At 47.8% G+C, this 15,338-nt stretch overlaps 3 protein-coding genes across 3 annotated transcripts; 2 read left to right on the top strand and 1 right to left on the bottom strand.

Annotated features, from left to right (window-relative positions):
- Window positions 1-1,342: 1,342 nt before the first annotated feature.
- Window positions 1,343-2,458, top strand: PHALS_02384 (rok family protein; the record flags this gene model as incomplete). The annotated part of the gene is made up of 3 exons (XM_024716876.1): window positions 1,343-2,151; window positions 2,228-2,272; window positions 2,356-2,458. The coding sequence occupies 3 exons, from the start codon at window positions 1,343-1,345 to the stop codon at window positions 2,456-2,458; spliced, it is 957 nt and encodes a 318-aa protein (XP_024582431.1).
- Window positions 2,459-2,643: 185 nt separating this feature from the next.
- PHALS_02385 (condensin complex) lies at window positions 2,644-6,941 on the bottom strand (the record flags this gene model as incomplete). Its single annotated transcript, XM_024716877.1, has 5 exons — window positions 2,644-2,847; window positions 2,908-3,283; window positions 3,358-6,122; window positions 6,184-6,276; window positions 6,363-6,941. The coding sequence occupies 5 exons, from the start codon at window positions 6,939-6,941 to the stop codon at window positions 2,644-2,646; spliced, it is 4,017 nt and encodes a 1,338-aa protein (XP_024582432.1).
- Window positions 6,942-13,405: 6,464 nt separating this feature from the next.
- PHALS_02386 (uncharacterized protein) lies at window positions 13,406-13,732 on the top strand (the record flags this gene model as incomplete). Its single annotated transcript, XM_024716878.1, has 2 exons — window positions 13,406-13,651; window positions 13,721-13,732. The coding sequence occupies 2 exons, from the start codon at window positions 13,406-13,408 to the stop codon at window positions 13,730-13,732; spliced, it is 258 nt and encodes an 85-aa protein (XP_024582433.1).
- Window positions 13,733-15,338: the final 1,606 nt, after the last annotated feature.

Raw genomic sequence — 15,338 nt, forward strand, 5'->3', positions numbered from 1 at the left:
ATGCAGACTATCGCATTATCATTTACAGCTCGGATAACGTATCAGTCCGAATCTAGACTATCACCACACTATCAATAGCTACGATAACACATCAGTCAATTAGCTGACTTTCACCTTTCTAGCAACGCTACCGTCTGCTAGGCACTATGAGTAGTTCTCATATCGGAAAATTAATGTGGTCATGGTTAGTGTAAACCCAAGTAGAATTGATTAAAATAAATGTGAGTCTCGAAGAGCAACCAATGTACTAAGATGAAGAATCTCTCAGTTTCGCCCCTGGTGGAGCGTGTGAATCAGCCTGGGCGTTGTATACGCAGACTGTTGCTTGTATTGTCTGTATTTTGTTATTTACTGTATCATGCTACCATAATTAATAAACAAAAGGTCTATGCCGTGCCGATTAATCTAATCAGCAATAAAGTCAAGCTTTCTCTTAAATCTGAGTGAATTAATGTCAGTAGACGTCTGGCGACGTGCGTCTGTTATCAGCTGCTTGGGCACGAAGAACATTAACCCACTATTTGTTTTCTATGGACTGTCTATCGGACGTACAGTGCATTTTTGCGAATTCCGCCACGATATCTACATACCGTACATCCAAAGTGCTTCAAGTGCAAGCAGCTGATTGCCCAGAGAAGTTGCGGGGTCACACTATGTGTCAGCGAGGACCAGCGTGCTCTGTGTTTTTTTACAGTATGCTAAATGATGCACAGCAGCTTTTTTTTCAAAACGCAGATATGAGAACATGAACTTTTCAATGAGATATAAGAAGTTTCAAGGTCTCCATTCCTGTAACATTACAAATGAAATTATGAAATATTCTAAAAATCGGCATCGCATCCTGTAAATGTATAAACAATGATGGAGTAATAAATACATGAGAAGCAAAATTTGCCTAGCGCTAAATTAGGCGTAACATTTGTATTGACACGCGATCTCGTGCCTAAACAATGTAATGTCGCTGTTACAAGTACTAGAAGATGAGCCTGCCTACCTAATAATATCCACGAGTGATTTGTGGCTGTGCTAATCTTGTTTTTGAATCAGATAAATAAGTCTGTTTCTGAGAGCCAGACAGTGCAAAAAATTCTTAAAAATAAAATATAAGCTGAATAGTAATTTGCATTTCTATGTATACTTTTAGCAGCTTGAAGTAGGAACGTTGCAGTCACTGACTGATCAATGTCTGTGTCCAAGCAACTATGATAAGGAGAGATGACCTTGCCACGCGTATTTTTAAACACCGTGATTGTAAAAGCTGACACCACGCCAGATTGTCACGAAAGCGATTCATTTTTAAATTCTGCAGCACCAACCAAGTTCTCCAGTCTCAATCATCAAAATGCATCGTTACGCTGGAGTTGAAGTTGGTGGAACAACATGGGTGGCGGCCATCGCTGAAGATCATCCGGAAAACATTTTGGAGAAATTTGAAGTGGATACGACGACGCCTGATGAGACGATTGGCGCCGTGGTGGACTGGCTGAAGGAGCGCAAATTCGACTCAATTGGCATTGCATCATTCGGCCCCGTCGACCTTAATAAGAAATCGCCAACGTACGGCTATATCACAAGCACACCTAAGCCCAAATGGGGCAACACAGACGTGGTGGGTGCGTTCAAACGTGCGTTTCCCGACGTCCCCATCGGCTTTGATACGGACGTGAACGCCCCTGCACTTTACGAGGTGGCGTACGGTGGGCACGGCGACATCAGCAGTGCCGTATACATCACAGTGGGTACTGGTGTTGGCGTTGGTGTGTGCACAAACGGAAATGCCATTCATGGCTTCATGCATCCCGAAGGAGGCCACATTGTTGTACCACCTGCCCCGCAGGACGTAAAGAATGGCTTCAAGGGTGTGTGTCCTTTCCACGGTGATTGTATTGAGGGCATGGTGGCTGCGGGGTCCATTGCTGAGCGTACGGGCGTAGATAGGCGAGACTTGGCCAATATAACGGACGATGACCCGGTATGGGATACGATTGCCCACTATCTAGCCAATCTATGTGTCAACGTGACGTTCATTACGTCTCCGGATGTGATTGTAATTGGTGGTGGCATTGCTCGTCGTCAAAAGCTATTCGAGCTCATTCGTGAGAAGTTTGTGGCCCGAGTAAATAAGTACGGCCAGCAGCCACCGATTGAAAAGTACATTCGTCCTTCGTTTCACCCCGCAATCGGCCTTGTAAGCTCGCTGCACCTTGCGCGTCTTGAGCTGCAATAGATGTGTTAAGAAAAAAATGGATTATTTACCACATCGCTTAATGTGGTAAGAGCGTTAACTTTTTTTCCGTCAGAAGTAATTCCATGTTCTTTAGATTTTAATTGCCATAGTGTGTTTCTTCACTTTAGTTTTTCAGTCCTGTGCCACTCTCATGACATGTATCGCTCTAGCGTCATCTTTGGCAACTGTTGCATGGAATGTTTTACCAAAACACCGGATACAATTTGTTAACTTTCCAAGCTAGGCGGCACATACATAAAAACGGTACTGAAATTTCTTATCGAGTGCCACCACTTATACATCCAAACCCTAGATTGTTTAAGGTACGAATTGTTGGGTGCACGACTCAAACAACATTTATAGCGAGTACTGCACAAAATATTACCATCTCACGAACAAACAAAACATATCAGCATTTACTTGTCTTCTTCCGACGATTGCTCGTCTACGACGCCAATCGCTTTTTTTGTGCGTGTTGGCTTACGCTTCCCTCGCTCTCTCTTTTTTGATAAAGCTCGCGTAGATTTTCCAGCTTTGGCGAAAACTCTTTGTTTCGCTTTGGCCTTTGCCTTCGGCGATGAGACATTACATTCCGAAGGTTCGTCTTCCAATCTTTCAATCTGGCACCAACAACAATTAGCTAGAGAGTCCAAAGGTCCCCTACTTAACGTATCACCTACCTCTTCCTTGCCCTCTTTCTTTCCAGTGACAAATTGGTCCATTTTGTCAATAGCTTCTTTCATCTCAGCTGTCGATGCGAGCGTGCTCTTGACCCGTCTTGTTTTCGCAATCATAGACGTGAAGTGATCAGCAACTGCAGAATCATGTAGGGCATCGCTGTAGAGCTTGCGGTTCTGATACATATATTTCAGAGATTTCTCAGTGTGAGGCAAACGCGCTATGCAGTAGGCCAGATCGCGGTGCTGTTGTACTTTGGAAGCAGCTGGAAATCGCTGAACAAGCTTTTCGACAATGCTTTCGATCTGTTTATCCTTCGTGATGAAATTGATAAGAAATCGCGCTATCGTCTGAAAGTCCGAGTTAGCCAGCAGCTCGCTAACGACAACAAATGACAGAACAAGATATTAAGCAATCAAAGGCACAATAAAAGAACGACAGAGGTTACATACGTCGTCGACAGTTGACCAATGGCGTCCGGAAGCATGTTGTAAACGGGATTGTTTCCTTTTTTCGACAGCTCATAGAAAAAGAGCTTGGCTAGACTACGAATGCCATCATTTTCATCGACCAAAGAGATGGCAATCTCGCTAATCTGACCTTTAACCTTAATCATGTCGTTCAAAATAAGGTGAGAAAGCACCACAATCGTATTCTTGCGGACGTTGAGATTTACATCACGTAGACGATTATACAAGTGCGATGTCCACGGCTCTATCAAATTTGGAAATCGAAATGAGAGATCACCTAGTGCGATAATGACATCACCGCGTACTGAAGGCTGTGGCGAGTCCTGAAGAATTGTGAATAATAGCTGAAGATGCTTTTCACAAAAAAATTCTGAAACCGCCATGAACTTACTGAGTGCGACTACGGCACATTCGGTCAGTAAGCCACCACGCCTAAACTCTTCTTCATTTCCAACCAACACACGGATGATGAGAGGGCCATACAATCCAAGTAGATTACGACAAGCAATTTCTTTTTGGATGATATTATTCACAAACGTATCTTCCTCGGCTTCGACCTCTGCCGCCACACCCAGCTCGTCTTCCATAGCAGAAACGTCTTCGGAATCGCAATGGGAAGCTGCAGTACACGTGGCTTTCACTGTAGCAGTGTGATTGCTGCGCATCTTTTTCACTTTTGCAGCTAGCTTTTCCACGTGAATTGCAACTTTTACTGCTGAGTGACCCAACACGAAGAAAAAATGCGCAAGCTCAACACGAGATACGTTATTTGTCTCGCTCTCAAACAAACGCAGAGATAAATGTTTAACGACGTCGCCACAAACGTCCTCTGGACGCTCACAAATCGAGAAAATGGCTTCAATCGCCTGTTGCACGGTGTCGAACCACGTAGAATGCAAACACTGTAGCTCAACACCTTCGTCACCTACGAAGTCAAGGGCAAGAAAGCGCTGCAAGCGAAGGATGATCAGCTCCGTCGCATCCAAATTTGAACGTTGAATACGCCTCTGCGTCTGGCTGTTGCTCTGAGCAGTCGCCATCTTAGGCTCCAGTTGAATGCATTTAACCAGTCGACAGGCCGCCCCAAGAACACGATAGTGAGAATTTGGGCTACATGCTACATCCCCGAAACCCATTAAAAGCACTTGGCCGAGGCGATCGTTGGCAAAAAGCATTGAGTCATCAACGTTTGCAATCATACTTAACAGAGCTAATGCATTGCTCACAATTGAGACCGGATACGCAGTCACATCCACCAGTCCCCACAGAGAAGTAATTACAACCATTGGCATCATTTGGCTACGATGCAGTTCCCCCAGAATTCGTTCTAGACATGTGTACTCTGCAACTGTGCATTCATCTAAGAACTTGACAAGGTTTTCAGCCACCAGTTGTGGTGAGTTTCGCTCAGGGTCGTCTTCATCGATACGGATGAAAAGACTTATAAATGTGTTTGACAGTTGTTCTTGGATAGATAGGTCTGCTCGCCACGTCAGCGACAAAACATTTTTTATTCTGGTCTGGGCAGCGCCAAGATGGAAGCGATATGCCTTTTCAAGAAATTGAATCGCCTCCAGTACATCAGAAATCGATTTGCTTCCGATTAGTTGACCCATCAGTGGCAGGGCTTGTACCTCAAATACGTCGATAAAGTCAATTGCGTCTTGGTAAAATTGTAACAGGCGCTCTGTCCTCTTTAGCTCATTCTCGAGCTCAGCAGCATGCTCTACTGAGGGCATTGTTGATTGAACTGACAATGCAGTGCTTATGTTCTCTTGCACAATAGCAATCTCTTCCATCGCTTCACTTATTTCCTTTTCTGCGCCAGCAATCACTTCATCCCGCTTCCTCTTCATGTCTTTTGTAAGCTCATCACACTTGTTCTGGTAAAATTGACGACTCAAATTCCCCATAAATGGGTTTCTTTCCAGTAACAAGGAAAGAAGGTGGATGCTATGACGGCGAACTACTGCGGCTTTGTCGTGCAATCTACCGACAGCCATCAAAGTCACGTTCTTGAGCATATGCAATGGTAAAGCTCCTTCCTCACACAACTGCGCCCACATCTTTAGCACGTGGCCTCGCGCAAACGAGTTAATGTCGTAGCTTCGATCCTCTAGCACGCTCAAGAGCTGATCTCTTGTAGAGCGAGAGAATATACGATGACCATTTGCATTATCCTCTTCACTGTTCTCTTCGTCAACATTCGAGTCTGTCTTAGTGCCATCCTCATCCTCATTTTCCTTGATGTCAGAAGTATTCTTATCTACCTCATCATCGCTACTTTTCATCTCTTCCTGCTGCCAAGACTTATTTACGGTTTGCGGCACCGAGTTTGCAACATCTTCAGGCTCTTGTCGACCACTTTGGCGGAAGTTCCAAAGCAAAATCTGTGTCACGCATGTCACAGCAGCGTTCCGGAGCTGATATGCTTCCGAATCCAATAAGGCTAGTACGAAACTTAAATTGCTCATGATCAATGCAGGGGTAAGAGTAGACAAACTTGAAAGAAACATGGCGATGTTTCGTGTCCCAACGACGTCTTTAGATGAGTCTCGCACGGAAATTTTTCCAATTTCACTAATGAGATCTGCCGCAAATGTCACGTTGGCATATTTAAAGTACAGCAACTCGATGAGCTCTGCGATGGATGTGCTTAGGTGTTCATGTGTGTAAATTAGATCAATAAGTGAGGCTACGACGGAAATGTGAATAGAGGGCGCTTTTTGAAGGCTCATGGCAAGCAGCTACAATCACAAAGAAGATCAGCTTGCGCACAAATAGCAAGATGGGACAGCAAATACGCACATGGTATAGCCTGGGCTTAAGACATTTTCCGCGACAGAGCGTTGCATTTCCGAGCAATTCGAAAACAACTTTGCAATATAGCATGGAAAATTCCTGTAGTTTAGTAACAATTATAGCAATAAGTATGTGCCCTACAGATTATTCATTATAGCGAGTTCAACGCCCCGATTTCTACTTACCTCTTCAGGCACGTTCATATTCCACATGGAAAAAGTCTTTGGACTAACAGAGCGACTTAATTTCTGTATAGCTCCCTCCACCACTTTGCTCCAATTGATGCGATTTATTGCCGAATTTTGGCCCTTGGCTTTGCCTTTGTGCTTAAGAATGTCTTTTTCTGACTGCAACTGCAAAGTACTGACGCTCACAAGCGCCGTGGTAAGAAAGTAGATACTGGCCTTGAATGCATTACGGTACTCCATTACGTCATCCGTGTCGTCGCTGCCCAGCCGTCGAGCTAGCGCGCTCTCGGTCACATTACTAACAAAAGCTGCCAGCATTTCCACTACTCGCATACGAAGCTGATCAGATAAAGCTGGTAACTTTTTCACAAGACTATACGTCAAATCCAGCCACTCCTCCTGCAGTATGTCCAGCCCCCCCTCACTGCCCAGCACCTGATTTTCCAGTCGCTGTAAATGGGCTGAAATTTCTGCTGGCGCCTCATCGTCAAACGTTAGCACCGTTTGCACATGATATCTATCCGTCTTGGCCAGTTCCAGATCTGCCGCGTGAAGCGGCACTAGAAAGTCAATCATGCTGCAACTCTGATTGGGAAAATACAAAGTTCACTTACAAATATTCACAAAAGACGCACATTTATGTATGTACACAATATAAGTTTATTTTCCAAAATGAAATAGAATTATAAATGGAATTAATACATTGGCACTCATCTCAGCCAAACGTTAACTTTGTTTCAAGACTACGCGTGCACAGCTCACAGAGGTTGAATTCGTTCATGGGAAAAGCAAGAGTCTCAAAAGTACTTGGTGTTTACTTTGCTCTGCCATAGAAAGAGTGTATTTAGTCCAATGTGAACTTTTACTAATCGAGAAAATATAACGGGGTCACACAAAATGCGTGGCTGCAGTGTAACATTTTATCAGGTTTACTATATAGATAATAAAACCTACAGATTTAGATATAGGCGACTTTGTCGCAGATAAAACCGAGAAATCTGATGCAAGCCAATCTCTATTCTAATGTTGATTTCATCGTGCAATTGTATGCAAACGATGCACAAATTTTCACGTGTGAGGCGAGGCGTGTTAATTAATGATTTTGCTACAAGTGTTTCGGAGGTTTTGCAACTTGCCGATCCTATTCCAAACAGTGTGTTGCAGAGATAGTTTATATTATAAACGGAAGAGCTAATTAGCCTTGGGTTAAGGTTGTCGTTACTCTTGAAGTAAGCGGATTGCGATCCGCTACACTCGTACTGGTACTAAGTATGGAACGAATGTCGCCGATCTGTAAGAGGGCGCTGTTCACAAACAGTCCCTCAAACACAACACACACGCTTGTGCGACGCGAAAGCGATTCCCGACGTGGACGGAGAAGGACAGTCACGATGAAGAACGACTTAAGCGTTTTAAGGCAAATTTGCAACTGAACAAAAATAACTTATGTTTCCTAGCTACATGCAGAATGCCCCCAGGGCTCCTGTAGGTTTTATTAATAAGACCTTGGGTTCCTGATTTATAGTTTAAGGGTGTACTGAGATCGACCTCAGCTTCAACTAGTAAAAGATATTGGGTGTACGGAGCTTACATTTCGAAAGCTTGAAATTCACCTTTCGTGGACGGTATCCATTAGAGGGGACTGGCTTACGCCATCCACTTCGTAAGCTTGAGCTTCAAATTTCGTGAAAGTATCCGGTAGATGAGACTGGCTTACGCCACCCACTTCTATAGACAGAGACATGTCGATCTCGTTACCAGTACAGACCCGCAAGTAGGAACCAGCATTCTGAATCACACAGTATGTTTGTAACTTCATATAAGAAATTACGTGTGCATTTGGAAGTATCATCTTACCATGCATATAGAATGTACATGAATGCACCTTTATGTAATCGCTAAGAGAAGCCCATTACGCGACCTTAACTAAGCTTTCTATAAGCAAAAGAGCTACGGCAGCCCCGCTGCACTTGGTAAAACTTGTAGTCAAACTACATCTGAGTCGTTCTGACTGACCTTCCGTGAGAATGGAGCAGTTTTTCTATTTGGCCCAGCGGGCTTAAAAAGCCGATACCTCTGCATGGCCCTGAGGGCGTGCAATGCCTCGCTTTGCAAGGACCTGAGGCGATCAACGCGCGCCTAGAGGCGTTCTAAAGCTATGAAAATGCTCCGCCTGAGCACCTACAGCAGAAGATGTCGGCCTCGACTGCTCCCATGACTCCACCGTCGGCGACAGATGACTTCCCCCGACCCAAGCCACTCATAGTGAGTGCTAAGACCTTCGAGGGGAAGGATTGAGCGAATCTCCTGCTCTAGATAAAAGATCAAGAAGGCTATGGCGTCCGCCATGCTCCAGACCGAGCAACAGAGCGCGGCGCTAGATATCTTCAAGCTCGGGGGTTGAGCGCGAGAATGAGCACTGAAGTGCGGCTCTTCGGTCGAAGCGAGTTTATCTCCCAGACGGAGCTGAAAGCTGCAGCTTTCACGAATGTTTTTGCCACCTGGTGGCCTTTTTCCCAGAGTTGAGAACTCTCGTTGCCGGGATGGCAGCCAATCCTCTTCCCGAGGCGGTCAAAGTGACCGTCGTTATGGAGGGCCTTTGCACTGGCGTGGTCAGAATGGAAGTCGCCAGTGTGCACCCGCCTTCTTTTGGAGAAGTAGTGATTGTGGCGTTGAATGCCGAAATCAACTTTAAGTCAGCACGACTTTGTTGGAATGCACACCCTAGCAACTCGTCGAGCGGGCCTGAGCAAATGGATCTCAGCTATGCTGAGGACGAGAAGGCAAAGCTCCGAGCTGCCGAGCAGCGTTCGAATATTCGACGGTGTTTTGTCTGTAGAGACACCCGTCACCTTCGGACTGGTTGTCCCCTGTGCAAGGCGCATCAAGGTTCATCGAACCGACGTCCCGCTTCTCATCAATCGTCTGGTTTGTCGCGGGAAAACGAGAACAACCAGTAGGCGCGGGGCGCCCTACTGGGGAGAACTGAGTTTGTTGAGCCTCAAGGATGTAGAGGTCAGCAGGGCCCGATTCCGAAGAGCTCCGCGCTCTTGAACACTAAACATGTATGCAAGCCGGGCTTGCTAGTCGTAAAAGCGACCATTATGGGCTTGGAGAAGCCAGGGAAGGCTTTGATCGGCTTCGGGGCATCGGGCAATTATGCTCGACGCTCCACGAACGAAGGAAGCCAGCTGCATGCTGAGGCACTGAAAGCGCGGTTGAGTGACATCGCCACTGTTTGCTTTGCGACGGGGAGATGTATCACGGTGACTAAGGTCCCTGTGGACCTCGTTGTCAAGTTTCTTGACTTTGGTAGCGTGGAACGCTGCTTAGTCTGAAACTTGGAATCAAGGTATGACCGCATCCTTGGTATGGCATAGTTGATCTGCCATGAGCCATGGATTGATTGGAGGTCGAAGACCTTGGGCGCTAAAAGCACGATTCCAGGTGGAGCTTTGGTGAGTCATGATCCCACCTCTGCTAGGAAGCAGAAGCGCTATTGGCGCGGGCACTGGACCGGGAAGGTCGAGGTGCTGGATATCGGAGTATCCGAGTTGTCGAACACCGAGGTGTATCGGATAGGAGTTCCGAGCATGGCTCGTGGGCTGGCACGTAACCCACTGAGTGCTTCTCAAGTATCGAACAGTCGCTGCATGCCATGCGCGGCATGGTCAGCCAAGGGTCGACGCATCGAGGGCAGGGCCCTTGGGATGCACACGGAGTGGCACGTAACCTTTTTAAGTACTACTCACGTCTCGAAGCAGTTGCTGCATGTCACAAGTGGCATGGTCGAACGAGGCATCCTGGGCAAGACCGTTCAGATACACGTGAAGTGGCACGTTATCCACTGGACAAAGACTGCGGAAATAGCAGCTCTTCTTCGGATGTTTTTAATAACATCAGGGCTCCGGTAGATCAGGAAATGGGGCTAAACTGGACGACGCTGAGTGTGTGTTCTCATTGGTCTCGCCGAGACGCAAAACCCCTGTGGAGAGGCGACGGCAGCGCCGTATGCTAGCTGCAAGACGCTGGGTGTCGACCCTGACCCAGGGTGTGTACCGAAGACGATAGCGCGCAGCTATATACCCTTGTCAACGGTATAACGGGAGAGAAAGACGGTGACGTCATCGAGGCTATCCCCGCTTCTTGGGCTGGACGAGATGTCCTTCGAAGAGTTTAGCGGTGCCTTGAAGGCAGGCGATTTAGCCAAGGTGGTCATTATACGACCGAACGAGGAGATTAACTCGTCGTCGCTTCTGGATGAAGCCGTATCAAGAGGGTATTGAGCGTACGAGAGTGACCGTCGATTCTAAATAATTCCTCGGATCCGTACGATCTTTTGGTAAAGAAATTTCATAATGTCGTGTCCAAAGACCCGCAATCGGTACTACCTCTGGACCAAGGTGTGCGTCATGATATCGACCTGGTTCCGAAAACCAAATACTGCGTAATACACCAATGACCCCTGCCCAAATGATGTCATTGACGCCTTTTTCCGTGCGAAGCACGACGCAGGAATGGTGTGTGAGCGCAAGTCTTCCCATTCGACACCTACGTTCTGCGTCCGAAAGCCGAACGGCAGCTGGCGTATCGTTCACGCTTACCGGCACATACGCCGATTCCTAGAAAGGATGTTTCCCAGAGCAATATGGTTGGCTGTACAAATTAGAGTGTACTCAGCATGGCCTATGGGAATTATCAGTTGCTCATGAGAGCGAGTGGCTGGTGATTCCCCAACGGCTGTCGAATGCACCAGCAACACTCAAGGCGCAACGCCGACTTCCTGCGTATTGTCGCCCTGCAACATATGGAGCAATTTATGAAGCCCCCGCGAGCTCTGTGGTTTCTCACACGGGTGAGTCTACGACTACAGCAGCTCAGGGCCATAGCTTGAGCTCAGCTCATGACCCTCCGGCCTCCCGGGCTACTGCCGAGAAGCACGATGCGCGCGACGACGCGAAGCGTCATTATCCTTCTGGTTACAAGTACCCGAGACGTTTGGGCAGTATTGCCGAAGTGGCTCCCAGACTCTCACGAGTTCTTGGAGTTTGGGTATCCCGCCACTTCACAAGATATTGAGTTTGACCCTGTCGACGACGTCGACCCACAAGGCTTCCCACGTGATAGTGGACGCCACCGTTCTAGTCGAGAAGATTTGGCTGCAGACGATGACGGCCAAGTCGATCGTCGTCCGGTGACTCGCGGTGGTCATTGAGTTCTGGAGGACAAACTCCGTCGTCATCGGCACTCCGCCGAGCATCTTGCCGAGGTCGAATATCGCTGTACAGGAGACTTCTAGTGCTTGAAGCACTTTGTGCACCGACTCCCCCACGTTGAGGACTATCGCGCTCTGCCGGAGCGGCTCCTAGCCGTCTAGCGGACGAATACTTCACTTCGTGCGACGGTGAAGCGCCTTGCGCCGTTGGAAACAGAACCTGCTGCACTCCGTGTTCATAAGCAGTTACTGGTTCAGCTTTTGGGTGGCTGAGCGCCTTTGGGCGCCGCCCCGGCGCCAACGCTTCCATCTTCAGTTGCGCCGAATCCCGGTACGGCTTAAGCAAACCCACATAAAACACCGGGTGAGTGCGCATCCTTCTCGGAAGGCTTAGTATATACGCAAGGCCTCGCTTGTCCATGACCTTTAAAGGTCCGAGAAGTCGTGGACGGAGCTTCGTCTTAAGAACAGCAGAAACTGCATTTGATAGAAGGCTTTTAGCATCAAAAATCAGGTCTCCGACCTCACAGTTATCAGCATTTCTTCTGTCTGCATATTGTTTCTGCATGGCTTGCTTTCAGCCATTGCATGGCAAACGTGTCGTAAGACACTCCGTCTAGTAGACAGGAAATCATCGACTTCTTTACGGACAGTGAGGGATCTGACATCAGCTAGCCGCTCGGCTATTTCTCCCCCACCCAGTCCTAAGCCATGGGGTGGCGGCGTCGGCGGGACGCGATGATTAAATTGCCCGTTCACGTATAGCTCCGTGTAGCCGGTAGACGCATGCACTGCATTGTGCAGAGCGAACTTCACAAGTGGCAGCACGGCGCTCCAGCGCTTCCGCGTCTCAGCGCAGACGCTGCGAAGGACGTCTTCAACGACGCGAGTCACGTGCTCAATTTGACCATCGGCCTGCAGATGGTCCGCTGTTGACATAGACAACTTGGTGCCCAGCAGCCTAAAGATTGTAGACCAAAACTTCCCAGGATAACGTAGGTCTCTATCAGGGAGAATTGACTCCGGGAGTCCGGGCCATCGAAAGGCATGATCCACAAACAGCGTCGCTGTACCCACACCGTCGATGGTGTCCGGTACTGCCGCAAGAGGAGTCATCTTGCTCAAACGGTCCACAAAGACCACCGCACCCGTGTTGCCCGCCTAACGCTTCGGTAGGCCAGACACAATGTCCAAACTCATGATGCCAACACCCAGAGGAGACCAGCAAACTGGCCAGCGGCACCGCCGCATTCAGATAGGGTTTCACCCCCTGACAAGTCTCACATATGCTCACATAGGTGCTCATCCATTTGTCCAGCTTGGGCCACCAGTCGTGTCAAATCACAGAGCTGTACGTCTTCTCACGACCTAGATGACCACTAAGTGGGGTGTTGTGGGCCTCATAGAGGATACGGTATTTCAAATCCACATCGTGAGGAACCATAATTTGTGGCGTATCCGTCAAATTGGTGCTATAATACAGCAACCCGAGCTCTGCCGATGGGTCCGCGGGAAGAAGAATCTTACCGTTCATGTCTCGATCTTTTGCTGTAACGACCGTAGCCAGGATTGATACCGGAGACGTAGTTGACTTTGCTCGTATCCAAAATGTTATTGTATGGACGATAAGAACTATCATCACGTTTGGATACGCCACGCATTCACTTGTCCACCGCATTTTGTACGCACCAAATGTATTGCTTTTGTCAGGATGACGTTTATTCTTGCGTTTTCGAAGAAGAGGAAAACAACGGCACCAAAAACTAGCATATCGCCAAACCCGATAGCTCCGTACAGAATCAGATCGTAGCTTGATCCGCCAGAAATGCCAGAGCTTGAGGTATCGGCACGAAGATCTGGCGAGGAGGAAGAAGAAGAATCTGTTGAGCCCGTCGAGTTTGTTGAGGACGATGGGGTATCGAGTATCGCGCTACCGATTTTGCTGGACGTTGTAGATCTCCATGAGTCCGCTATTGCATTCGGTATGTTAGATACAAAAAAACAAGTGCGAGGGAATATGCCACGAACAGCAATCATAGCGAACGCTTGTGAAGGAGCATGTGTTGGTCAAGTGTCTTTCTCCCAGCATGTATAGGTGTTGTCGAGCCCGTAAATCACGGTGAGTATCCACTCGAAGCAGTATCGCACGTGATACTTCCGCCTCTAAGACAAGAATTGATGAAAGTACAGAACTCATTCATATCTGTGGCCGTTGCCAAACCGAATCGGTGTTACCGTGCGCGCAATCGCGCCGACAATTTCTCGTTCGAGTTCCAAAACTCCTTGCTTCCGAGTGCCGCTAGCAGTGCTAAACACATACTATTACCAGCGGATCAAATTCATCTCTGACGACGTCACCATTGCGGCATGAGCAAGCTCAAAATTCGGTCTGTGTGACAACGAAACAGTCAAAGCAATCTGTTCTTCTGGCTTATACCTCACCTCAAAGTTATATTTTGAAAGAGAGCCACCGGGTCATCCTCTGCAAAAGGTGAGGCGACTGAGTCGTAGAGCGTAGTGATGCATGATATGTGTAGATCACAACCGGCTTTAAGCCGAGCAGGTGGACTCTAAACTTAACAAGTGCAAACTTTATCGCAAGTAATTCCTATTCGTAGACTGGGTTTTTCTTCTCCGCAGCCTTAAGCTCGCAAGATTCGAACGCGATCACCCAACTCGATCCTCGACGTCTGCTTGCAGAGTGCACAACAGATCACAATGTGCAAAGCGTCATAGACGACACATCGGAGAACGATCGGGGTCTGGCAACGCCAGTATTGGTTCATTGTTCTCTCGTACCCCGCACGACTGTGGACGAAGATGTCGTCGAAGTATGTTTATGCATACGCCCGGTGGGGCCTGAATAATTGCGTCACAAGACGATTAAGTGTTGCTGGTGGATTTGACAGCCTTTGGAGGATCACCAGCCATTTCCAGAGCATCATGCTCGGAGTACTCATCGCTGTCAGCGGAATATCACTCGTTCTTATGAGCAATTTTTAATACCCATCGACCAAGTCGAGTGCACTGTACTTTGTACAGTCAACCATATTGTTCTGAAAACATCCTTTCTAGGATTTGGCGTCTGTGCGAGAATGGTGGCAGCGTTTAGCTTATCATAAGCTTGAACGATACGCTACTTGCCGTTCGGCTTCCGGGCACAAATTATGGGTGTCGAATGGGGAGAGTTGCTCTCACGCTCCATTCCTGCGTCGTGCTTTGCACGGAAAAAGGCGTCAATGGCGTCACACTGCTCTTTGGGCAGGGACCATAAATGTATAACGCAGTTTTTGGCTCCTGGAACCAGGTTGATCTCATGACGCACCCCTCGGTTCGGAAGTAGGACCGATGGGGGTCGTCCTTAAATTCCTTCACCAAAAGATAAAACGGGCCCGGAGGATCCTTCAGAATCGACGACCCACTTCGTGTGTTCAGCGACTTCTTAGCGTCCTACAGGACAGCTTCATCCAAAGATGAAGCAGAAGATGAGTTAGTATCCTCGATTGGTCTTATAATGACCACCTCGGCGAATTGCCTACCTTCAAGGCACCGCTAAACTCTTCGAAGGACATCTCGTCCAGCTCAAGAAGAGCATCCATCGCGCATATAGCCTCGAGGGTGACGTCACCGTCTTTCTCGCCCGTCATACCGTTGACAAGGGTATATAGTTGCGCGCTATCGTCTACGGTACACACCCTGGGTCAGGGTCGACGCCTGCATCTTGCAGATAACATACGGCTTCGCCGTCTCCTCTCTTC

The sequence above is a fragment of the Plasmopara halstedii genome, assembly GCF_900000015.1.
Source record: "Plasmopara halstedii genome assembly, contig: Scaffold_1898, whole genome shotgun sequence".
Classification (NCBI taxonomy): domain Eukaryota; phylum Oomycota; class Peronosporomycetes; order Peronosporales; family Peronosporaceae; genus Plasmopara; species Plasmopara halstedii.